This window comes from Notolabrus celidotus, chromosome 1 (genome assembly GCF_009762535.1).
Source record: "Notolabrus celidotus isolate fNotCel1 chromosome 1, fNotCel1.pri, whole genome shotgun sequence".
Classification (NCBI taxonomy): domain Eukaryota; kingdom Metazoa; phylum Chordata; class Actinopteri; order Labriformes; family Labridae; genus Notolabrus; species Notolabrus celidotus.
The window spans coordinates 24,071,481-24,095,907 of record NC_048272.1 but is presented as its reverse complement, the minus strand read 5'-3'; the positions used below and the strand labels follow the sequence as shown (position 1 = coordinate 24,095,907).

At 41.2% G+C, this 24,427-nt stretch overlaps 2 protein-coding genes across 3 annotated transcripts in view; both read left to right on the top strand.

The window, feature by feature from the left end:
• The window catches only part of LOC117814498 (paxillin-like), a 33,554-nt gene extending 16,549 nt beyond the window's left edge, over window positions 1-17,005 (top strand). Inside the window, exons 2-11 of the mRNA XM_034685875.1 lie at window positions 5,153-5,328; window positions 5,485-5,570; window positions 6,015-6,148; window positions 6,337-6,532; window positions 6,648-6,795; window positions 11,870-12,028; window positions 12,682-12,855; window positions 14,022-14,103; window positions 14,223-14,371; window positions 14,464-17,005. Of these exons, the coding sequence (XP_034541766.1) occupies window positions 5,153-5,328; window positions 5,485-5,570; window positions 6,015-6,148; window positions 6,337-6,532; window positions 6,648-6,795; window positions 11,870-12,028; window positions 12,682-12,855; window positions 14,022-14,103; window positions 14,223-14,371; window positions 14,464-14,730 (1,571 nt within the window). The 3' untranslated portion in view covers window positions 14,731-17,005. The remainder of the gene's footprint in view (window positions 1-5,152; window positions 5,329-5,484; window positions 5,571-6,014; window positions 6,149-6,336; window positions 6,533-6,647; window positions 6,796-11,869; window positions 12,029-12,681; window positions 12,856-14,021; window positions 14,104-14,222; window positions 14,372-14,463) is intronic.
• A 1,423-nt stretch (window positions 17,006-18,428) lies between these two features.
• On the top strand, window positions 18,429-21,150 carry rplp0 (ribosomal protein, large, P0). 2 transcript variants are annotated; one of them, XM_034684659.1, is made up of 8 exons: window positions 18,429-18,555; window positions 18,842-18,949; window positions 19,054-19,229; window positions 19,470-19,557; window positions 20,121-20,267; window positions 20,401-20,586; window positions 20,695-20,835; window positions 20,943-21,145. In XM_034684659.1, exons 2-8 carry the CDS (start codon window positions 18,896-18,898, stop codon window positions 21,099-21,101), a joined length of 951 nt encoding a protein of 316 aa, XP_034540550.1. In that variant the 5' UTR covers window positions 18,429-18,555; window positions 18,842-18,895; the 3' UTR covers window positions 21,102-21,145. The 2 variants fall into 2 exon arrangements, 1 of the variants encoding a protein (XP_034540550.1); XR_004631428.1 differs by having other exon boundaries at window positions 18,530-18,555; window positions 19,451-19,557; window positions 20,943-21,150.
• The last annotated feature ends 3,277 nt before the right edge of the window (window positions 21,151-24,427 follow it).

Here is a 24,427-nt window from a genome sequence, read left to right as displayed (position 1 = left end):
CCAGTAATGAGCCCCATGCCGAGCCGCGTTTGTGTAATTAAAATGCACACCATTCATCTGGGAGGAAGGGAGTCTCCTTAATCTGCGTCAACCCACATTCTAGCCTCTGAGGATTTGCCTGCTGCTCGAGCACACACACACCACACACCACACACCACACACACACACGCATACACTTCCTTTTTTTACTCACTATCTCTCGCCACTCCCTCCACCATTCCTCATTGTTTGAACCCAGCTGTGCCCTGCCATGTCATATTTAGTGTAATGGACATGAAAGCCAACAGGATGCTGGTGTTTTTGTGTAGCTGTAAATAAAAAGTGTGTTAGTTATGTGTGAATGTAGCCTGTTCTAGATAAGCAGGAGTGGATCTGTCACCCTCTCATAACCGCTGCTTCTCAGGAAATTGGGTCTCTCAAGGCTTTACCGAGCTTTATTCCTTCAACACATCAAACAGAAGTTCTCAGGGAAGCCTCTTACCTGTATTTCTAAAAATATACTAAAATATGCTCCCAAAAAAAGTTCTCTGTAAAGGTTCTTCCCCCACTGAGAAAGGATTAGAATGATTTAAGGGCCTCGTTTTGAAGATTGAGCACTTGCATGTCTCATATGAGCTCCTTGTTTTACTGTAGTTCCATTTTTGGTCACTGGAGAACGTGTCTGTGCCGTGCACTAGTGTGTCACGGTATGTTCCCTTGGCAGAGGAGGCTGACACACCTCTGTGTGTTTGTGTATTGTGTGGATGGGCCGGAGCATGTCTAGTTTGGTATTTAGTGAACAAAGGGACCCTGAAACCTCTAGTTTCTATATTTAATGTTTAAAAGATGGTAATGAAGCCTCTTTGTTGAGGTGTTGTTTTTTTTATGTCAGACTGTTTAGACATTGGGTGGTACAACAGATCTCACCAGAGCTGCTGTCTAACAGGATATGTATTTCATATAGCCTGGAGGTTCATGTTTTTGTGTAATTCTGTTTAGGAGCAGCAGATTCTTTCTGAGCAGGGTTAAAGCCGGTGCAGCTCCAGAGCTAAGTTGATTAACATCTCTTGAGTAAACCATCTGGACTAACATCTGTTGATGTTAGTCCACCAGCCGCAGGAAACTTTGTTCTGACACCAGCAGCAGCAGAGATGCACCGAGGCCTCACTATTTATTTATGCAGTGTTTCAGTAGAGTTTCTGATGAGATGTAAATCATGTTGTGGCTTGTTTTCCTCCTCATCCATGATCTTGTTATTTTTTGTTTAGTCCTTTCAGTACTTCTTTATGTTTACATTTGTAGTGTAGCCTTTCACCTAAAAAGGTATGATCATATCTCGTAGCTGCATCGTGGGAAATGCTTTCAACAAGAAGTCATAACCTCTGGGTTTGTCAGAGAAGAAAACCTCAAAGAATTACTTCACAAACTTGCTGACTTCCTCATAAAGGACCAGAAGCCAACTGGAGAATTGCACCTGTCCTTTTGATGGTCTGTGAATTGTAGGTTTCATCATCATACCCCAAACTTGGTATGAGCTACAAAGAGTGGCAGCGTCTTTACTCCCCTGGGTTTGTTTTATCTACAGCCCAGCACGAGCTGGCTGCAGTAGTGTAAACAGCAGGCTGTGCTGTGTCCATAATGCCACTCTGAGGAATGTGCTGGGCTTCTGCGTCCAGAACGGAGCCGTGGCTATGAAACCCAGTCAACCGGCATGCCAGCCATGCTAACCACGCTAATGTGAAGTCTGGCCAAGTGGATCAGGTATTGATCTGGCTCTGGTTCTGCTGTGTCTCCGTTCTGTCTGGGAAACATGACAGCCCAAAAGTCTTCTGCACTGACGATACTACGGTATGCTGTCAGAGGATTCATTTTCGTATTGTATGTATTAATGGAGTTTGTTTTCAGGTGTCATCTTGATGTGCTCACATCTTGTTTAACACTTACTGTGGATTATTCTGCCGATCATACCTGCATTTAGTTGTCTGGTCAGAAATAGGGGACAAATGTCTAAAAGGGCTTTTAGATGGCTGTTACGACATCCTCAAATGTCTTGTTTGTCCACAGCCCAACGTAGAAACAAGAAAGTGTCGATAACTGTCATAAGAGAGTAAAGAAAGCAGAAAATATTGACCTTTAAGAAGCTGGAATCCAAGATTTTTTTCTTCTAATGCACAAATAATCAGTCAATCTGGTTGGTATGGTTGCAGCTCCTTTTTTTTTTTGAAGACGATGTAATATGCATTAATCTGAGTGTGAGTCATGACAGACCTCAGCAGCGTGTGCTGACAGCGTGAAGGAGGGGTTGATTGTACCTTATACCTTTCTGATACCACTCCCTCCGATGGGCATGTCTCTGATGATAAGAGCTCTGCTTGCTCTCAGCTCTCCTCATTTCCCAACAGTGTGTGTATGTGTGTGTGTGTGTGTGTACTTTTCATCTGCTGTAACGTTGTTTAGGCAAAGTTGGACAACTCTGTCTTTAGAGACAGTTTCAGCGGGGAGTCAATTGCGTGAGTACCATCTCTACTTACTTAAGCTTTGCTAGGTCGGAGCTGGCTTTAATTTTAACCCCTCCCTCTCCTCTATACCCTGACCTCTTAGATGAATCCCCCCTTGCCCTTCTTGTTCTTACTCTCTTACACTGATGGTAGAGTTAAGAGGGGCAGTTCCTGCCTGGCAGACAGTCTGTTTAGTTTGCCCTCTTCCTCTTTAGTTTCTTCTTCTTTCTCTGAATTACATCTTCTTCATTTCCCTTGGTCTTATGTCTTGTCTTTTTTAAGGTACGTCACCACTTCATGTTACTGAAGCTATGTTTTATGTCTGTCTGGCCCCATTGCTTTATTCTGTGATGTGTGATGTGTTGTATATTAGCAGTAGTGTGATGTTCTGTCTACATTTGTAAAATGCTCACAGTTAATTGCAGCTTCATTATTATCCGTCTGTTTTGCTGCAATAAGGAACAATAACTGATTTGAGCTGTGCCCTACATAATCCACTTTAGCCTTTCATTGATTCAAATTTGTCTGGATCTTTTGTTTTGTTTATGAACAAAACTGACAACACCTTTGGTGGAAACTAAGTTATTGGGTATGAATGTCAATTTGTACTCAAAGTATGTTAACATGGGTTTTTTTAGGGCTACTTAGGGTCTTTGTTCGTAGTGCTACTGAAGTTCAGGAGAAACTAAACCCTGCTGTGGTGAGTGAGCGCGCTAAAATAAGCCCAAGTATTCAGTAATACAGTCTGAGCTCTTGGTTAAATCCCCCATAATGTTATGTGTCCTTCTACCTGCTGGTTAGAGCTGCTAAATGAGTAGTTGTTTTCTTCCTCTCAAAATACTAAATGACCCCTTCATAGACGAATGGTTGCTGTCAGATGGTAAATATGAGCAAGTATGACCTGGTCACAGACCTGACAGTGACTCTTGGATTTAAGACATGGCAGGATTGAGGGGCAGACGAGGGTCAATGAGTAACCAAAGGAGTGGCTGTGGCTGCATGATTCAACTTTTACAACTCCAACTCACCTGATGTCACTGCACATGGGCTTTTGAGCAGTTGTGAAAGATACAGTTGTTGATCCTGTGTTTATAGAGCTTGTAAGGAGTTGCCAGGAATTTACAGTACTAAGTACTTGATATTCATTGATGAATACTAATGTTTAAAGCATTTGGCTTGCACTACATTTAATATTGCAGTGTTATTAATGTTATCATTAAAACATGGTGTTATCTCTTATCGTTTATCAATGCTGTGTTAGATGTGAATCATTTGCGATAAAGGTTATGTGCTATGTGTATAATATGTAATTGTGAATCGTATCATACTGTACTGTACCGTACTGTATAGCATCGTGTCAAATCGTATTGTACCTTTCTGTACAGTATCGTATCATATTTTATCTTACTGTACAGTATCGTACTGTTCTGTTCTGTACCGTATCGTACCGTACCGTACCATATCGGTTCAAACGGTATCATACCATATCATACTGTACTAGGGATGTACATTTCAAGTATTTTCCGTGATCGATTTATGGAAATGTTAACGATCAATTATTGATTAATCAATAACAATATAATAAAATGTATATACACATATTATTCTTATGTGAAAAAAAAGGCCAAATACGTTTTAGCCACCAAAATTATATTTTCTACAGCAACAAAATGCATATAACTGACGGGATTGAATACGGGTACATGTTTAACACTGATTATCATTGATCAGGCTCATAAAAGTATTCTCTGCGGACATAATCTTACAAAGTGAAGGCTTATAATACCAATAGAAAAGTACTTCAGACTCAAAGTGTCCAGTTTTCTGTCTACTCGTTCTTATTGAGAGGAATGATCATGTGTATTCGGTCAGGTGTCAGCCGGGAGCGCAACCGGGTCATAATCAGTCCAGCTGCAGAAAAGCCCAGACGGCTCTGATGTTGTTGGTCTGCAAACATAGCGTACTAGCAATTCCCACCAGTCTGTTGTCTTTGTATCCAAAGGTGGGAAATTTTCTGTTTAAAGTTGCCAACCTTGGTGTCCGTGTTGTTGTTGGCAGCAGTTGCGTATTGATCCTCTTTAAAAAGTGAAGACCTGACGCACAGCTGCAGCCGCCAGCTGAGCATCTCCGCTGTGTGCAACACCTTTAACTGATTCACATCGAAACATGCTTTAAACTTGAAACACCTCCCTGATAGCTGAACCAAATATGAGACCACATGATGTTTGTTCCACGTGACGGAAAATTGAAAACAAAAATGCGTGTTTCAAGTAATGTCTTAATTGTCTTATTGATAATCGATTAATTGTGTGCATCCGTATACTGTACTGTATCGTATTGTATTGTATCATATTGTACGAGATAGGAATGTCTGATTTAGATCAGATCTAGTGAATAAGACACATCACACAATTAAGCTACTTCAACCCATTCTGTAAAGCCAGCTTTGGGAATCCGCTTGCAGATTTGCATTACTATCCATAATGGCTCAATTCAACGTCAGTTATTAAATAGACAGCTGCCTCATTAGAAGTTGTGTAGTACAATCTTTTTTTTACAAGTCTCTGCTGGCTCACATTATAACATAATGTATGCTGTCCTGTCCACCAGCGCTATCTGGAAGTATAATTCCCTTCAGGCCTGCAATGTCAAAATCTTGTTTTCTTTCTCTGCAGATGCTTTGTTGGCGGACCTTGAGTCCACAACATCCCACATTTCCAAGCGCCCACTCTTCCTATCTGACGACACCGCCTACTCCATCCCTGTTGGGGGTCAGATCCAGCAAGACATCTGCTCCCCACCCCTAGTCCCACCAGCTCCCTCTGAGCTCAACGGACTAGATGAAACAGAGGTGAAGAAACACATATACATGTTATTGTTGTATGATAAATTAAAGTGAAATGATTCATTAAAACTGTTCCTTCTGTCACTGCTGCTTGCTACATTATCGAATGGACTTTTGAAGACTCTGTCTGACTCCGTCTCTGACTTTACTTCCTCTCCTCAGTCCTTCAGCTCAGCTCAGAGAAGTCCCTGGTCTAGAGAAAGCGATAGTCCAACCCAACCCGCTGGTGAAGAGGACCACGTTTACAGGTAAGACCTCTTTAGGAATCGGTACATCTTATAAATAATCCGTCAAATTTATGTTTTTTGTCTGAATTTGTTTTGTCTGTTTTTTTGTTGTTGTTCTTTTGTTGTTTGTTTGTTCTGCTCTGTCTTTTGTTTTGTTTTATTTTTAATTTTTATTTTATTGTATTGTCATTATTTTTGTGTCTTTACTTGAATGTTTGTAAAAACAAATACATTCCCAAATCATAAAAAAAGGAATTGGTACAACTTTACCTGGCACCCTGGAAAACATTCTACCATTTCGCCCCAGCTGTAGAAAGGAATGTTTTTATACAGTACCTGAATAATGGATACGATATAAAAGAAAAAGCTTTCTAAGTAGTACCTGTCTAAAGATAAAACAGGATTTTTTATTCATATCCAGCTCTAATGATGATAAACATTGTTTTCCCTCTCTGCTCTGCACAGTTTTCCTAATAAGCAGAAGAATAGTGACTCATCAGCCATGAACTCATCCTTGGGCAGCAACCTGTCTGAGCTGGACCGCCTGCTGTTGGAGCTCAATGCTGTCCAGCAAAGCACCCCTGCCTTCCCCACAGAAGGTAAACAAAGAGACTATTTCTCCAATATATGAAATGTTATGTTTCTCTGCAGGAACTCTGGTGTCACTCTTACGTTTGACATTTCTGTTTTTGAACTTAGGCCCCTTGCTGTGTTACAGGTTCAGTATTATAAACGATGCACTAGGGATATGTGGAGGAAATTAATTCAGATTTATTTTCTGTAACAGAAGAAACAGCCCCCCCACTGCCTGCCAGCAGCGTCATCCACCATATCCAGGAGAATGGAGTCTCTAATGCAGGCAAGGTGCCTCCACCTGTACTGGAGAAGCCTAAACGTGGTGCAGCAGCTCGAGGAATAGAGGATGTACGGCCAAGTGTAGAGAGCCTTCTGGATGAGCTGGAAAGTTCTGTGCCCTCACCCATGTAAGCCAACTTTATCATTAAATACAACTGTTAATATTATTATTATTGCACAGGAAAGTAATATTACCATAATAAGTGGAAGGTCCTAATGGCGCTGGCTTCTTTTCTGCTTTAGTCCCACACCTTTGGTTGTATCAGACGAACAAACAGATGGACAAGAGGAAACACCTGAAAAGCAGCAAGCCAGGATGTCTGCCTCTTCCGCCACGCGAGAGCTGGACGAGCTAATGGCCTCGCTGTCTGACTTCAAGGTCCAAAGCAATGTAAGTATCGTTTACAAGGGGCTCGATTTCATGTCATGGTAGTTCTGACTCTAAATGAGGAGGGCCTTGTCTTAACAAGAGAAACCAAACTTATTTTACAACTATTTCATTAATGGTAAAAATGAACTAGATTCTACTATTTCCATTCACTGACTACATATTTGTGTTCCTGGAGTGTTGCTCGTGGCAGCCTGATGACATTTACATGTATGACCTTGAAGTTTTGTTACAAACTTGAAACATTTAGAGGAAGAACATAAAACATAAAAAAGCAATCCCATGCAATTTCCTATCTAATCCATATAACACTAATCCATGTCTGTTAAGATTAACTCTGGTCTTTTTTTGATGAGACCTTAATGAAGATGCGTCAATTCTATTTATTTTTAAGATTTATGTCCCCTGCATGAGCTACTGCACAAACAGGACCTAATTTCTCTATAAATTAAAACAATGCTAGTTTTTTTTTTGTCATATCTTTGGTACAATTATGTTAAAAACTTGAGTGAACACTGCCCCTACCTTTCTTTCTTTGTGAGACAGTTTTCTATTCACTCTTTTCATTCTCATTCTGTTTTTCCTGCTGTCTCTCTCTCTCTTTTTCCACCACTGTGTGTGTCCTGTCTTTCAACATTGCTATCTTCACACCCCTGCGCCTGATTTAGTCTGGCTCTCAGTTGTCAGTGAATCAGGAGTCAGTTATAGACCCTTCACTTCTAGATGGTTCACTGGTTGCCCAAGCAGTAACCACTCCATCTATAAATCCTAGTATTGCTTCAGTGGATACTCCCCGACCTTCTAGTTATGATACTCCCTCCTGTACTCCTCTCCCTCTTGAGCTCCATATAGATGAGGATGGTTCCTCAGTCCCTGCATCCTCAGCTGGTTCCACAGTTGTGATGTCATCATCCAAGAGCCTTCAGTACACACAGATCCAACAGATAGATGATGGTGTCAGTGTAACCTCTGAGATCTCTACTGTGGAGACCCTCAGTATCTCTAGTACTGCAAAGCCTCCTAGTCAAGGTGAAGCCTCTGAAGTTGCTGATGTTAAAGTCTCAGGTTCTCCTGGAAAGAGCTCGGGTCCAATTGGTGTTTCAAACAGCCCTAGTCCTGTTACTGTGTCCACAAAACCCAGTCCTGTTCTTCGAGCCAAAAGTCCCAGTCCCCCTGATCTTAAATGCCCCCAAAGTTCAAGCCCAATCCCTAATAGCTATAGTCCAGTTCCTAAAAGTAGTAGTCCAGAATCATCTGCAAAGACAACCAGTCCAGTCACAGTTCCAAGGCTATCAAGTCCAGTGACAGTCCCTATCATCCATAGTCCTATAACCACACCAAAGAGAGCTAGTCCAGAAATAGTCCCCAAGAGTGCCAGTCCAATCTCAATACCAAGACTTTCAAGTCCAGTTCCAAAGACTGCTAGTCCTTGGACAGTCCCTAATACCCCTAGTTCTTCTAGTCCTGAAACATTCTTGAAGTGTGCTAGCCCAATAGTTCTCCCAAGGCTCTCAAGCCCAGTGCCGGTCCTAAAGACTGAAACTGCGGTTCCTAAAAGTCCTGCACCAGTCATCAAAAAGTATTACAATGTTCCAGCCTCGAGCAGTCCCAGGGCTTCGCCAGTTTTGCTTGCCACTGTACCGTCAAAAAGCCTTTCCCCCCCTCTGACAGAACAGCCTGGAGGTGAACTAATGGATCTCACTTGGCCATGCCGGGAGCCTTTATTTGACAATGCTTTAGATAAACTCTTAGCCTCTGACTCTAACCAAGCAAGTGACAACCAGCCATCTGCCAGTGTTATGCTTGGAGTTGAAGACGGATCTTGGGAGGAAGAAGATGGATTTTACCTTGATCTCAGCCGAGAGGGAACTCTGACACCCATGACTGAGTCCAGCTGGATAGACGAGTGTTTCACCCCCTCCTCCTGCCCCGGGACACCAGATGCAACGCTGGACCTGCCCACACAGCAGCCCTCTGCCGTTGAGCGACTATCTGCTTCTGGCCAAGTAGGACACAACAACTTTGACTCTCCCAAAATAAGCTGCTGGCAATCAGCTAGAGAGTCTTTATTACCCCATGGGGTCTCTCTATTATTTGGCCATGTGGTCTAAGACATTAATTATCTCTGACAAGAAGGGCAGAACCACTGTGTCAGATTACTCTGGCCGAGTGTGGCTCTAGTTACCTAAATAAGCTTGTTTTGGGAGAGTGGCTCCTACAAAAATTGAGGAGCTGTTAAAAAGTACAAGAAACAGTGTGTTGATGAGAGAATTTCCTCCATCTTTGTGGTGTGGTGCATGTGGTGTCATTGCATAGCAATTGCAAAATGCCTCGGGGGAGAAATCTCCCTGCACAGACTATTTGTGGCTGATGTTGAAAGCTTTGCTGAAAGGATATTTCTGCACGCCCCTACTTGCTCCAGTCGACATCACCGTGTTAGTCATAGGGATCGGCCTGCGATGTTTATGCAACCTGTGGATGATGCACAAAATGTGTTTTTAATCATTGATGCTGTGATTTCGCTGCAAAAGTGTGCACATGTTTTTGAAAGAGCATACTTTGCTTCTCAAATTTTTGGCCCTGCTTTGGCACAGACTTAATGTGCAAGACACTGTGAAACGCCTGTGTTGTTTGACTTCAGTATCCGGCATGTCAGAGTTGTCTTCATAGTTTTGAGTAGAACTGTTGGATTGGAAGCTGTGCTTCGCTTTTACATGCAAATGTGATTGGATTCACAAGTGCGTGGGAAAACGTGAACATTTTGACAAAATCTTATTGAGCTGCTTGAGCAGATTTCCCACTTGAATGAGACATCCTGCGCCTGCTTGTGTGTGCACCTCAACAAGGACTTTTTTGGTGAATTGCATGTGCTTACACATGTACTCTCCAGCTCAAGTCGGTCATAAAGCGCACCAAAGAGACGTCCAACGTGCATCCAATGTACAAGGATGGAATGCTGCGACGTAAAATGGGACCCATCATCGTGAACAAGAGCAACTCTCAAGATCGACTCATCATGGAGCTTCAGGGGAAGCTAGGAATTGGGCGAGTAGAACGCAGGCGTAAGCAGCAGCCAGATGATTGGCTAACAGAGGGCGTCATCGTAATGTCTAATCCACAGCGAACAAGGGAAGAAGGAGTCCATCCAGCTGTGGATAAGGTAGATTAGAGACTCACAGCAGGAGGCAGTCAGTGCTATCCCAGGACAATGTTCGCTAAGATGGAAAATAAGCTGATATTTATTTAACATTGAATAAAAATAGAAACTTATTTTGTCTTTGGGAACTTTGAATATTCCTAAGTTTGTTGTTCCAATTTTCTTCCTCCCAACATTTCCTCTCTTTCATTTTGACGCCTGTTTTTCTTTCTGTTTACACTCACCTCTCTGCTGTCCCCTTTTCTTTCCTACCTCCCCAGAAAATCATCATCCCTCCAGAATCACCTGCCCCCCAGAGAAAAGTCATCCCCCCACTACTATCTCCACCAGCACCCAAAAAGCTGCCCCCAGTTAAGCAGACTCCTCCACCACTACCTCCCCCCCCTCCGACCCCTCCCCCTCCTCGTGAACCAACCCCTCCACCCCCAAAAGAGCCAACTCCTCCCCCCAGGGAGCCCACACCTTCCCCTGTCCAGCCTCCTCCATCGCCTAGCCCCCCTCCAAAGCCCATCACGCCTCCACCACCTCCCAAGGTCTTTGTATCAGTGGGTTGTCAGACTGAGTATGACCCCATCTTCCCTCCACTGCAGGCACGGATCGCCTCTCTGCATCTCTACTTTCTGTGACCTCAAACTCTCTTTCTGATTTCTATCATCCACTTTTGTCTTTGCTTTGAGTTGTTTAACTGAAGCATGTGAGTCCTTTGGTTCAAATCAAAGCAGTTGTTCCTTTGGTTCTGTGTGAACACAACCAATTTCAGCCACTGATGTCAACTCCTGCTAGATGGCAGCAGCAAAGCTTTGTTTAAACTCCAGTCAGTCCAGGTTATGAGCAGTGCTGACGTTCAGGCTAGAAACACTGAGCCTCGTTTCTAATTCTGACATCTGACGGCGCCAGTGGCTGTTTTAGAGTGCACTGCAGAGTTAAAGAGCTTAGAGGAAAGAAGAGTGTTACCCCCATGTTCCTGTTACACTAACTTTACTGCCTTGAGCAGGAATGGTATGCTCGCAGTGCAACTGAAACCCTATCTGCCACATGACAGCACAGTTACCAGCACACTTCTAACATGTCTCACAGGACTTCCGTCAACATGTCCCTCTGGGTTAGATACCAGCATGTTGAAGTTAAATGCCATGTAACATCACCTCTTTATGAGTCACAGAGCCTTTGTTAGATTGGTTTTGGTGGGGAGCAGGTGTTTAATATGAGTGCTAGAATATTATTCGCATCCAGGTCAAAGGCCCAGCGCCTGTTTTATTTGTGTGTGGGGGAGTGAGAGAGAATACATGCAGTAGAGATGCTATTTTCTCTCTCAGAGGAATGCGAGAGTCATGAAGCTCCAATAACCACACCATCGGAGACGGTCTGTGCTTGCTTACATCTCAGTAGCTAAAGACATTCACTCACACAATACTGATATAAGAGAGTTTTTATGAAGGCCTCGGAGCACATTATATCCTGGACACTTTGTTTACAGCTTGTCTTTGAATATTGTCTTTTGATCTGGGATAACTTGAAAGAAGAGGCATCTCAACATCCTCTATGTCGCATGTGTTTGACATGTTTGACCACAAGCAACTCAGCAGAGGGCTGATGTGGCAAACCTTTGCAAAGGCAGTTACATTAAAGAATGACATTAAGTTTAGCATTCATGATTTAGAATAGTTAGGAAAGTCCAAAATACTGTTATCCAAAATTATAAGAACACTTGCAGAACATTTGAACGTTGATATATTAGAGATAGATAGTTGTCTTTAGAAATATATAAACAATCACGCTACAAAGCATGATGGTGAAACTAACTCTCACTATGGTTCCAGACCTCTAACTCAACGTCACAAGCTTCTCAGTGAAAATATTAACGAACATGGTATTTGTAATGTGTCTTATTGGTCATCCTTGGTCTTCCATTTCCATCAGATCCAGTCACAGGGGAAGACTTCTCCCACGGGTCCCCCCAAACCTGCCAACAAGCTGGACAACATGCTGGGGAGCCTTCAGTCAGATCTCAACAGACTTGGAGTCCAAACAGTGGCTAAAGGTGTCTGTGGCGCCTGCAAGAAACCCATCGTTGGTCAGGTAAACACACATACTGCATCTGAATGGTACACTTACTCATGCATGTCTAATATGTTCTCCATAGTGTTTTTCCACTCAATATTATCCCTGTGGAACATAAGTCAGGGTGGCAAATAGACTTGAAAAAACATCACGATTGCTGTTTTTTTTTTTTGTGAGAGAGTTTCATGTTGACAGCAAGAACTCACTCCAGATGTATTTGCCAACTCTGAAGGGGCTGTGCAGAGTTGGCTCACGCTTCTCATATTTTAGGCTGTGTTGATGCTTAAGGGCCAAGCCGGTCAGTCTATCAATAATTCAGCTTTATTTAATTGGCAAGCTGTTAGTGGAGAAACATAAAACTTCAAATGATTTCATTCTATGTTTTGTCACATTTAGCTACTCAAATACTGTGATGCTTGTATAAACAGGCGCAAACATAGTATTTCTATGACATGTGATCCATCTGATTTGGAGCTAAGATTATTTGGTATAAATCCCCTTCTTTATGTGAAATTTTTATCTCCATCTATTAAGCACTCGGGTTATGGGTCCTGCATCTGCTGCTGTTGGCAGGGTCTCCTTTGCTAATTATATGCAAGGCTGCTGCGATTTCCTCTGCTGAGCCAGGTCTTTCCCTCATTTTTATTTTATGCACTGTCTCCCTGCACCAGGTGGTGACAGCCATGGGCAGAACGTGGCACCCCGAGCACTTTGTGTGCACCCACTGCCAGGATGAGATCGGCTCCAGAAACTTCTTTGAGCGTGAGGGGCAGCCTTACTGTGAGAAAGATTACCACAGCCTGTTCTCCCCGAGATGCCACTACTGTAATGGACCTATACTGGATGTTAGTAATACAAACACACACACACACACACACACACACACACACACACACACACACACACACACACACACACACACACACACACACACACACACACACACACACACAGTGGAATGGATGGGTGGATAATGTTATTTATTTATTCATAACTTAATGGGTTAAGTTCTTACTGGAAAAAATCACTACATGTCAGGAATAGCTCTATTTCTTAAGCAGACATCGCTAGTTAATTAGACACACACACTCTCTCTCACTCACACACACACAGTCCTATAGGCAGTAGAAGTGAAGTGACTTCCAGTTGCATTGTGCGTGCAGATTGTCATATGTCACACTCATTGCATGCTTCTCTCCTCTCTCTTGACAGCACTCAGTCTTAGCCTCACAGTGAGACACTGTCATTGGTAGGACTTTAAGCCATTAGTCTTAACATACATACACACACAAAACAACACAAACACACACACTGCCAGAAGTACTGGAAGGGAAGTGGACAGTAGACATTTATTTGGGGAAAAGCCAACACCCCTGTCAAGGTTTCCTAAATCACTTCATCTCTCTTTATATCTGTCTGCCTGTTTGTATTTCTCCTTTTTAAGCTTCATTCAGAGTTTCATCTTTACTCATTTACATGCAGCCTTCCTCGCCCTGTTGTTACTCTGTATCTGTCTGAACAGGTAATGAATGTTAAAGATCGCCTCCCCTGATTTAACCCCTCTCTTTCAGCACTGCACCCCCTGGTGGCAAATCAAAGAATTGCTCATTCACTTAAACGTGAAGGAAGTACATTTCCAGTGAGGAAACCTTTACCTGCTATTTACATGAATTAGCTGAGGATGTATTAAATGTACTGTTCCAAAGGCTCTATGGGTATGCTTCAATCTGAAGCTGCTAAAAATGCGATCAGGCCCGGATGGTATAAGGCAACAGTCATAGGACTGCAGCACCTCCCACACTGGCTCTGTAGACGTAGCCTGCCCTCTCCTGGCCTCTGTCCGTCTGTGAACATGACTTTCTGCCATAATGACAGACATGCACTTCATGCTAACAATGTCTGTGAACTTCCTTCCAGAGCAGCATGACAACCATCCTTTCTTCATTGTTCTTGTGTGTCATACCTTAAAGCAAAATATTCATGACAGTCCATGTGCTTCTTTGTTTTACAGAAAGTAGTGACTGCATTGGACAAGACCTGGCACCCAGAGCACTTCTTCTGCGCCCAGTGTGGAGCCTTTTTCGGACCAGAAGGTATCGCCAGATCATTCGCAAAATAATAATTCAAGACTTGTTTAAAAAAACAAACAAAAAAACAAAGTTAATTTTCATTGTTAAAAAGAGCTTCACTCTGCATCTTTGCTGCCCTCTAGGTTTCCATGAGAAGGATGGAAAGGCGTTTTGCAGAAAGGACTACTTCGACATGTTTGCCCCTAAATGTGGCGGCTGTGCTCGAGCCATCCTGGAGAACTACATCTCTGCTCTTAATTCACTCTGGCACCCAGAATGCTTTGTCTGCAGGGTGAGTTGTTTGACATATCTGAACCAACTGACTGCATTTTTTTTTAATCTGTCATCATAAATTCCACCCTTGCCCCCTGTTTTTTTTCCCAGGAGTGCTTCACGCCGTTCATAAACGGCAGCTTCTTCGACCACGATGGACAGCCGTACTGCGAGGCGCACTACCACGAGCGGCGTGGCTCACTGTGTTCTGGCTGCCAGAAGCCCATCACCGGCCGCTGCATCACAGCCATGGGCAAGAAGTTCCACCCGGAGCACTTTGTGTGCGCTTTCTGCCTCAAGCAGCTCAACAAAGGCACCTTCAAAGAGCAAAACGACAAGCCCTACTGCCAGGGCTGCTTTATCAAACTCTTCAGCTAGAACCTGTGTGTAAACATGTGTGTGCTCAAGTCGTCACATTTATTTACATGACTAAGTGCACGTGTGGGTGTTTGTGCACTCAAATGTCTAGAATGTTTGAGTAAGTGATTATTGAGACTGAGGGTGTGGATAATATCATAAAGGGGGATAACTGAGTCTCACTTTTCACCTTTGCCACTGAAGGGACTCTCCTGTCTGTCTAACCTCTCAGGCTCAGCATTCACACTTTTGCTAAAGACATTTTTAACAGAGCCCAAAGAGATTTTTATTTCACATTTAATTCCTGTTTGCAACAAAGATAATAAGTCAGTTCGTCCTTGTATGTGTGTGTATTAACCAGCATACACAGAACAGAGGAAGACCTTATTTGTACGTGATTTTATTCCCCCATTGCAGGGCAAGACCTTGCACCATATGGTGGTTTTATGCATGGACCACGGAGGGTCGACTTAAGCGGTTTTAAAATGCATTGAGTGTTAAATATCTTAGTCTCGGCCAACGAGTGGAATAGTATGTGTAAAAGATGTATTTTTCTAGAAACTATTGAGGTGCCATTTACAACAAACATTGAAATACTCCATCTCTACATGCACACAGACATTAACTGAACCTCTTCGTCTTCATATCTATAATATAGCAGCTCACTCTTTGCACACTCCAAACCACAGGTCTCTTGATGAGACCGTCTTAAGGTGCATTTTACAGGTGTCAACGAAATTATTTTTCTACTGTTTTACAATGAAAATCATCAATTTCAGCCTATATGACATTCACATGTGTGCTCAAGAAAATCCATTATCCAACAGTGGAAGTGAAATCCAACTTAAATAACTACATGAAACTTTTGCACGACCACAACTTGTAACAACTTGTTTTACCTACAGAACATGTGTGTAGTCACCTCTATCAGTAATGCTAAAATCAAACTGAATGGTTTCAGGTCAGACTGAAAAAGTAGGTCAATAAGATGAACAAACAGTATGTATAATGGTTAGTAATATTAAAAATATGGTCCAATCAAAACATGCCAAAATTAGTTTAATTTTCTTCGCTTCATAATAAAAGTTGAGAAACAGAATATGATGCTTCGGTTCAATATTTTTGTCCATGTTTAACTATTACAACTGTTGTGAAATGGTCACTGTATTAAATCTGTCAATATGGCTGGTTCAAGGTTTAAATTGTGCTAGTGCATTTGGATTTAAAGCATGCTTTCTTTTCTGTAAGGTTTTTTCAGCACTCGCTGCCAGTCGCTGTTACAATCAGAATCTAACATTTATATATAGTTAAAATGCTTGACTCTGTGACAGAACTGTGTTTTGTCTGTTTCTAAGAAAATATATATTTTTGAGCTGTGGCTCACACTGATATGCAAAGAGCTGGCTCTATTGGCATTTAGGCCATCAATAGTTCAATCTGTTGACTCACAAAAACACGTACCAGCGTTGCTTCCTGGGTCAGACTTTAAAGGAAATGCAGCCCATATGATTTGATCATGAGTCTGGACTTGGATCCTGCTGTCTTACTGATCAAAGCTGGGTGTTACTGACAGCTGGTTAGGAATCAGAATAAAATGCTGAGCCAGGGCCAGGCTTCTAGCTAAATCTATGAATTAACTCATTTCATCTGTATTTTACTTGCAACCTTATTTTAACTCGAGACAATGTGATTATTCTAAGCATATTTTTTCTCTTTAATTTTGATCACTTAGTGTGCAATGAGTGAATACACAGTATCCAAATTCAGATTGTTTTTACTTTGTGAAGATGTTTGCTCTTGTGCCAAATGTGTCAATGCAATAAGGTCTTATACACTGTGGAGTTGTAAACCTTTCCTGTGATTTGACTCTTTATGTGCTGAACTCTGGGAGAGGCTTGTTCTGCTGTGGTTTCACCCAAAGGTTTACACTGTAATGAGACGAGCCAAGACTAAAAAAAGTTGTCTATACTGAGTCACTCAGCAGACAGTTAAGTGTTCACTTGTAGCAGATTTACAGAAAGTAGCAGGGGAAAAATTAACAAAATTTTGGAGTTGATTTTACCCCGTGTATTTTTATCTGCTTTTCGCCTTATAGATTTAACTTCTGTAAGATAAATCATGAAAATAAATGAAAGCCTTTTCTTTTTGTGAGGAAGAGTGAACTTTGCAAGTGGAGACATGTATGTGATCTTAAACCTTTCGAATTTTCTCATGACTTTTTTTTTGTTGAGTTGGAAGCCCGTGTGGGTCCTGATTTCTGATGATTATAACTGCTGCAAATAAAATAAGAACTTTATTTCTGCCATTGTTTTCTTTAAAATGTGATTTTGTTATTACTTGTTCACCAGGACTTTTACTTGTGTTTTGCATTTCATTAGATCTTTAACACATTTTTTGAAGTGTTGGAACTGAACAGCGTTAACATTGTTTTCTGATTTGAAAAAAAAGGGGCAGGATTATCTTCACTTTATTATTTACTGCATTACAATAACTTCTATAATACAGCATATGAGCATTACAATGTAAGATGAAGAACGTAATCAGAATAAGTATGAAGCAAATACTAAGAAACATGCATACTATGTCCAAAAGTTACATCACGCTTTAATGTTTCTAACAAGTACTTGAGAAATACAATAATCAATAAGACTTTTAGACTTTAGACTTTATTTTCCCCTTGGGGAAATTATTTTTTATATATTGTGACATTTGTTTTAGCTCCCTTTACTACTGATACCAGCCCCCTCCTTTCCTCTTCATAGCCCCTACATATAAGCAGCACATGCTGAACAGATGAAAGATGTCCTTAGTGTGAACATTATAGTTGGATGTTTCCTAAGAATATGAATAGATCGATTTAGCTTCGTCTATTATCTTATTATCCCGAGACATGATGGCTCTTCCTTTAGAGTGTCTTCCAAAACCCACGTGTTTCTACCTGTCTAATATGTATTTATTATGCGGTCTATGGTCTATCCCGGTGCACTTGCCATGGTTATTCTGTGTCCTTTGGTGATTGATTTACCTGTAGCTTTCCTCAATGGAGTTATAATATCTACTGTTCAGGATTTAAGTGATTGTTTAGTCAGTATATCAACAATCTCAATCTCATTCTTGTCCACGTTGGACAGGAACCCCAAAAGAAGCTAACCACCAAACCCCTACTGGATAACGATCATAGACTGTATATATATAATACATCTATATACAATACATCTATGACAGAGGTCTCAAGTAACGAAGTGCAAATGCTTCGTTACCTTACTTAAGTAGAAATTTTGGGTATCTATACTTTACTGGAGTAATTATTTTTCAGCTGACTTTTTACTTCTACTCCTTACATTTCCACGCAATTATCTGTACTTTCTACTCCTTACATTTAAAAATAGCCTCGTCACTCCTGTTTCATTCCGGCTTGTCATCATTCAGAAAAAACACAAAAAAGCCTAAGCTTTTGTCCTTAATGGCATTCTTTTCCCCCTTACATTACTTTTATACTTTAAGTAGTTTTGAAACCAGTACTTTTACACTTTTACTTGAGTAAAATGCTTGAGTTGATACTTCAACTTCTACAGAAGTCTTTTTAAAACCTAGTATTTATACTTCTACTTGAGTAATGAATGTGAATACTTTTGATACCTCTGACCTATGATAACGATAAAATGGTGATTTTCAAAAAGTAGACCATGTCCACGTGATTAGGCGACAAAAATGATTGACACATCAAACATCCAATAGCTGCGTAGCTCGGACTGTCGCTCTCCTGTGATTGGTTGCTTGTTTGCTATATATTCATCCCAGTGTGTTTCCTCGACCTCTTTCTTTCACGCGACCCTACAGTACGCAGTAAGTAACTTTCCTCTCACCTTTCTGAGAAGATATCTGTTGTTATCCGGCTAAATTTCACCGCATTTATTGTTTTTACTTACTGCTTGAACAAAAGGGAAACCCACTGCTGTGTCAAGTTTCCTGTTTTAAAGCGGAAACGTGTTTTAACGTTAGCGCGGCCTGCTAAAATAGCGCTAGCTTGCCGGCTAACGCTAGCTGTCGGCCACATGTCAGAACGATTCCATGGAGAGTAATAAAGTATCTGGATGACTCGCTTTAACACTTAATTCTTCTTGTTTTGTAGGTACTACCTTGTCTTTAAACCAGCTGCTTAGCGATCCTTGGAAGCACTGCAAAGATGCCCAGGGAAGACAGGGCCACGTGGAAGTCCAACTATTTTATGAAAATCATCGTAAGGAGGACTTCAGTTTCTTGAACTTTGTAATTTATATCAAATATTTATTCCTGTGTTTCTACATACTGGGCTGATAGTAACGTGTTTTACTGATCTTGTAGCAACTCCTGGATGACTATCCAAAATGCTTCATCGTGGGGGCAGACAATGTCGGCTCCAAGCAGATGCAGACCATCCGTCTGTCTCTGCGAGAGAAGGCTGTAGTGCTAATGGGTAAAAACACCATGATGCGCAAAGCCATTCGTGGTCACCTGGAGAACAACCCTGCCTTGGAGAAGTGAGTTGATATTTCTCTTTGAATCAATGAGCCACGTGTTGAAATGTGTGCAGGATAAGTTACAATGCAGCTTGTTCGGTACTGCTTTGTCGTTCCCCCTGCAAACAGTAACCTGTTTCCAGCTATCCCTGTCTGTCTATTTTCACAGACAACCAGGGACGCAAGGTTTCAGACATAACCTCCTGTTACTTTTTAAGAACCTGTATTGACCCATTTAATAGCCAATTCTGTACTTGACAGACTCCTGCCCCACATCAAAGGAAATGTGGGCTTTGTCTTCACTAAGGAGGATTTGGCAGAGGTCAGGGACCTGCTGCTGGCCAATAAGGTAAGAACCCTGTCTAGAAATGTGAAAATGGCTGCATTACAGTGGCTATGAATTTAGACATCCTTTTTATTGGCATGTTTATGTGTGCACCAACTCTAATTTCAGAGGTGTGAAAGTGCCACAGACTGACAGTTTACTGGTACATTTCTTAGTCAAAAGTAGTAATTTTATTTTGCCAGGCTACAATTGACTGCTTGGGTTCAACTAAATGTGCTTACAAAACATTAACTGTTTAACACTAAAAAATGTTATCCTCAGCTAAAGGTTGTACAAAATAAGGCATTAGGGGCTGTACTGTAGATGGCACCTGGTTGAATGTTGACGTTAAACTCCAGAATAATTTTACGCTGATGTGCAGGATAAGTTACAATGCAGCTTGTGTGGTACTGCTTTGTCGTTCCCCCTGCAAACAGCAACATTGTTTCCTCGCTATCCCTGTCTGTCAGATTCACTTGGCTGCCAGGGACGTAAGGTTTCAGACATTCAAACGGGTCAAAAACTTGTGCAATCCAGGTCATGAGCCATGATGTCCATTTTGTTGACTGTAACTGTTAATATCCCAGGTACCTGCTGCTGCTCGTGCTGGAGCCATCGCCCCTTGTGATGTGACTGTGCCTGCCCAGAACACTGGTCTGGGTCCTGAGAAGACTTCTTTCTTCCAGGCTCTGGGTATCACCACCAAGATCTCCAGGGGAACCATTGAAATCTTGGTGAGCCTGCAAACTATAATGTGGTGGTTTGAATCAAGGTTCTTGCAAAAATATGCTCTAAATGGCAGTAGTTTTCAAGAATTCTTTAATGACACAATGTATGTTTAACCACTGTTAATGTGTTTGTCTTCAGAGTGATGTCGCCTTGATCAAGACTGGCGACAAGGTTGGTGCCAGCGAGGCCACACTGCTCAACATGCTGAACATCTCGCCCTTCTCTTATGGGCTCATCATCCAGCAGGTGTATGACAATGGCAGCGTATACAGCCCTGAGGTGCTTGACATCACAGAGGCTTCTCTGCATGCTAGATTCCTGGAGGTAAGATGAAGAAATCTGTCTTTTTTAAAGGTTACTACAAACTGTTTTTGTTTGTTGCTGAACATTCAAATTGTTAGTCCACTAATACAAAACATTTCATGAATTAAGGGGGTGAGAAACATTGCTAGCGTGTGTCTGGAGATTGGCTACCCCACTTTGGCATCCATTCCTCACTCTGTCATCAATGGCTACAAGAGAGTCCTGGCTGTCGCTGTTGAAACAGACATCTCCTTCCCCTTGGCAGAAAAGGTATGCACATCAGACATTTGTTCCCAGACAGTCCTGTGGTGGATATAAATCATACTAGAATGCTTATGGTAGTTTGGTACTAGTGATGCATTTTTTTTGTCTTGCAGGTAAAGGCCTACCTGGCTGACCCATCTGCATTTGCTGCAGTTGCTGCCCCTGCTGCAGCAGCAGCTGAGACTGCAGCAGCTCCAGCTGCTGCTAAGGAGGAGGCTAAGGAAGAGTCTGAGGCATCAGATGACGACATGGGCTTCGGTCTGTTCGACTAAACTACACAGCGAACAAGACGATTCAATAAAGATCTCTCAACCTAGCCAATTTTCGTGTGACTGTTTCTGCTGTGAAATGATATACTCCATTTGTTGAAACCTTTGGAAAAAATCAAACTCGAAATAGTGCTCTTAAAGCGGCAGGTTTTCAGTGCCATTACAGCACCATAAAATACATTGAAACTTGCATAAAAGAAATGTGTACACATCCAGAAATTCAGAGCAGAATACTTCTAATACTAAATACCAAGTAAAGATGCAGAGGCTTGATCTAAAAATTACATTGAAATGTCACCTGATGACATATCTAAATCAACACAGCTGTAGATGTGGTTTAAAGAAGCAGGATGTATGAAGATTCTCATTACTCCAGATCATTGCAATTTAAAGCTTGATCAGCAAAAGATCACTGGACTTAGAAGTTCTTCAAGATATTTCAGATCCCTCAAGGTGTCAGTTCTAAACAGATGGGTGTATTGAGCAAGAATATGTACAGTTGTGCCCATAAGTTTATATACCCTGGCAGAATTTTTTGGGGTTTTTTTGCCATTTTTCAGAGAATATTAACTTTTTTCACTCATGGTTAGTGGTTGGGTGAAGCCATTGTCTAAACTGTTTACTTGTATCGGGGCAACAAACTAGCCAAGATATCAAATTCTGCCAGGGAATGTAAATTTATGAGCACAACTGTTTGTCTAAGGTCATCAGAACTGAAATCCAGCTGCCCTTCTCTGTTCAAGCTTTAAATTTGAAACTGTTTAATTCCAGGTAGTGTCAGAGTTGTAAATGTCCATTAACTGAGTTCAAAGCTTGTGTATTTATATATTGATTAAAGTATACAGTGTACAGAGGTATAACTGTTCAAGTGTATAACTGCGGTTGGAAGAAGACGAGAATGTCTGCTCAACCGAGCTGAGCTCAAGGCCGATAAGATGTTTTGCTTTCGTGGTACAGACCTGATATTTAATGGACACGGGCTAACTTTTTAATTACATTAGGGCTACACTAGGGACTTAACACTTAATTGATGCATAAAGTAGTCCCTTTTGTATTTAATCAATTAACACCCATATCCAAAATCACAAGTAAACATTAAGCGGAAGTGACATTTGAGAATTACCTTATGCGTAAAACTCAACGTGAACTAAAAGCCCAAGACTTCCTTTTTGGGTGTGTCAGCCTTCAAAATAAAATCCCATTGATGGTTCTTGTTTTTATGGAGAATGGAGTGCGGACCTCACTTTTAATGCCATTTTCATTGAGTCTTTTGTAAGGATAGAACTTAAGGTTTTTAACACATAATACATTTCTGAAACTGAAGCATGTCTGAACACTAAATGTACAGTTTAAAATCATATATCACAAACACATGCACACCTTGCATATTTAATGTGGTCATTGATGAACTGTTTATTGTATCTCCGTTTAGGCTGGTGTCCATATACATTGGTCCTATTATATGTTTTAAATTGTATTTTAAATGTTATACTTGTAATTTCTGTTTTAATTTCGTCAGCCTAGTCAGGGACAAGGATTTCAAATTAGCCATGGCTAGACACCTTTATGCATTGCATCTACTTTGTTGACTTTATACAGCAATGTTTCATGCATTTGTTGCTGCCAAACAAACAAGTAAATAAAATTAAGAAACTTTGCTGATGACTTTATATATGAATTTACTGCACACAAATTGTCCTTTTATATATTTTAATCATTCCCTGTGTGTCTATTATTTGGACCCCGAGTCCTTGATAGTTTGATTTTAATTAGATAGCTGCAGTTTCACTCCAAAGTCAAGCGTTGGTGGACAGATAACTCAGAGTGTTAATCAAATTAGAATTACATTTCAGAGTTCAGTTGAATCTTATTGGGAAGGCTATCTTGCTTGTTTAACTGAGAGGCACCCTACTGCAGGCAAGATGGCGCCGCCACAACATCCACACCGGAAGTCCATACCGGAAGTCCATACCGGAAGTGATTCTTTAACCCCCTCTCTACCCAATGCCGGATGCTTCGAACTGGAAGTTTCTTCTTCGTGTAGCGTATTGATTGCATTAGTCTGTCGCTGCTAAATCAATTAGCAGAAAGCTAATTGTGATAGAGAGAGTGAGTGAGAGAGATCCCGCTGTGTATGAAGAACAGAATAATGTAGAGTGTTAGTGTGTGTGGGGGGAGGGGATGAGAAGGAAAAGACTGTAAGTAAGAGGGAAAATACACTCAAGCTGTACACAGAGATCTATATTCACCACAAAAACAACAGAGGCTCCCCAGAAATGTGTACTGTACATCTATCATCAGTGGCTGACAGTGGTGCCTCAAGTTGAAATATTTTAGTCCTAATATTTTATGTTGATTTGGAGTTTGTAATAGCAAAAGTGCATTGTTCTTTTTCAAGTACAACATTATCAATACAAAAGGGTTAAGACATCATACATATAACATTAAAAGAACATAAAATAAAGTATAATTCTACATTTCAAGTAGGGGTTGGATGGAAAGAAACAGTAGCTATGTATACATTTGCAGTTTTTCTAGTCATTCTAATTGAAGGTTCCAACTTCAATGTTTTCATGGACGCCAAATAAAGTGATCTTGTTAAGACATTGGTGTACATGCATAAAGCATTCAATCTGAATAAAACTGTTTGACAAGCTCAGAGTGTTTACGCCCATCTAATGTCTCAAAATAGAAGGAGAAACCATTCCCTCCGTTTGTTCTTGTGGTTAATGAACACCCCTGTCACTGTGTCATTGTAACGTGTTACAAATTATGTTAAAAAAGAAACAGTCACCACACACCTCTACATTTTCCTCCTCCACTCGCCCCTGCACCATAGATAACATTCTGCTCTTCTCTCGTGACTGTGGATCTACTCTGGATCTGTATTTCATTCATTCATTAATCTATACATGTGATCACATAGGCAGACAGCATGCAAGGTAATTTGGAACAAACACTACAGCAAACTGTACTGAGGTACAGTCAGGCTAACACAACATAAAATAGCACATGACCCAGACAAAACAAGAGAGGCATATGCAGATGTCATCACGGCAGCATCATAATCAGCTTTAAGTATTTCAACACACACTCGGAACAAAAGGCTGTGCATGGCTGAGACGTTAACACTATAACTTAGTGATTCGTGCAGGCTTCTAAGTAACTTCTCAAAACAGTAAATTCTCAACAGCCTATACACTTTTGGAGTCAATCAACTAGTCAATAATACTGATACGATTAAAATGTAAGTGCAAAAAAGTTCATAGAATTACGCATAAACCTACGTGTTTTTGAAGGCTTTTATTTTGCGTTCACGTTCCTGTTTT

Coding starts and splice junctions, on each gene's coding strand:
- rplp0 (XM_034684659.1), top strand. CDS start 18,896: ATGCCCAGGGAAGACAGGGCCACGTGGAAGTCCAACTATTTTATGAAA. Junction 19,558..20,120: donor ACCTGCTGCTGGCCAATAAG/GTAAGAACCCTG, acceptor TTAATATCCCAG/GTACCTGCTGCTGCTCGTGC. Junction 20,836..20,942: donor CCTTCCCCTTGGCAGAAAAG/GTATGCACATCA, acceptor TTTGTCTTGCAG/GTAAAGGCCTACCTGGCTGA.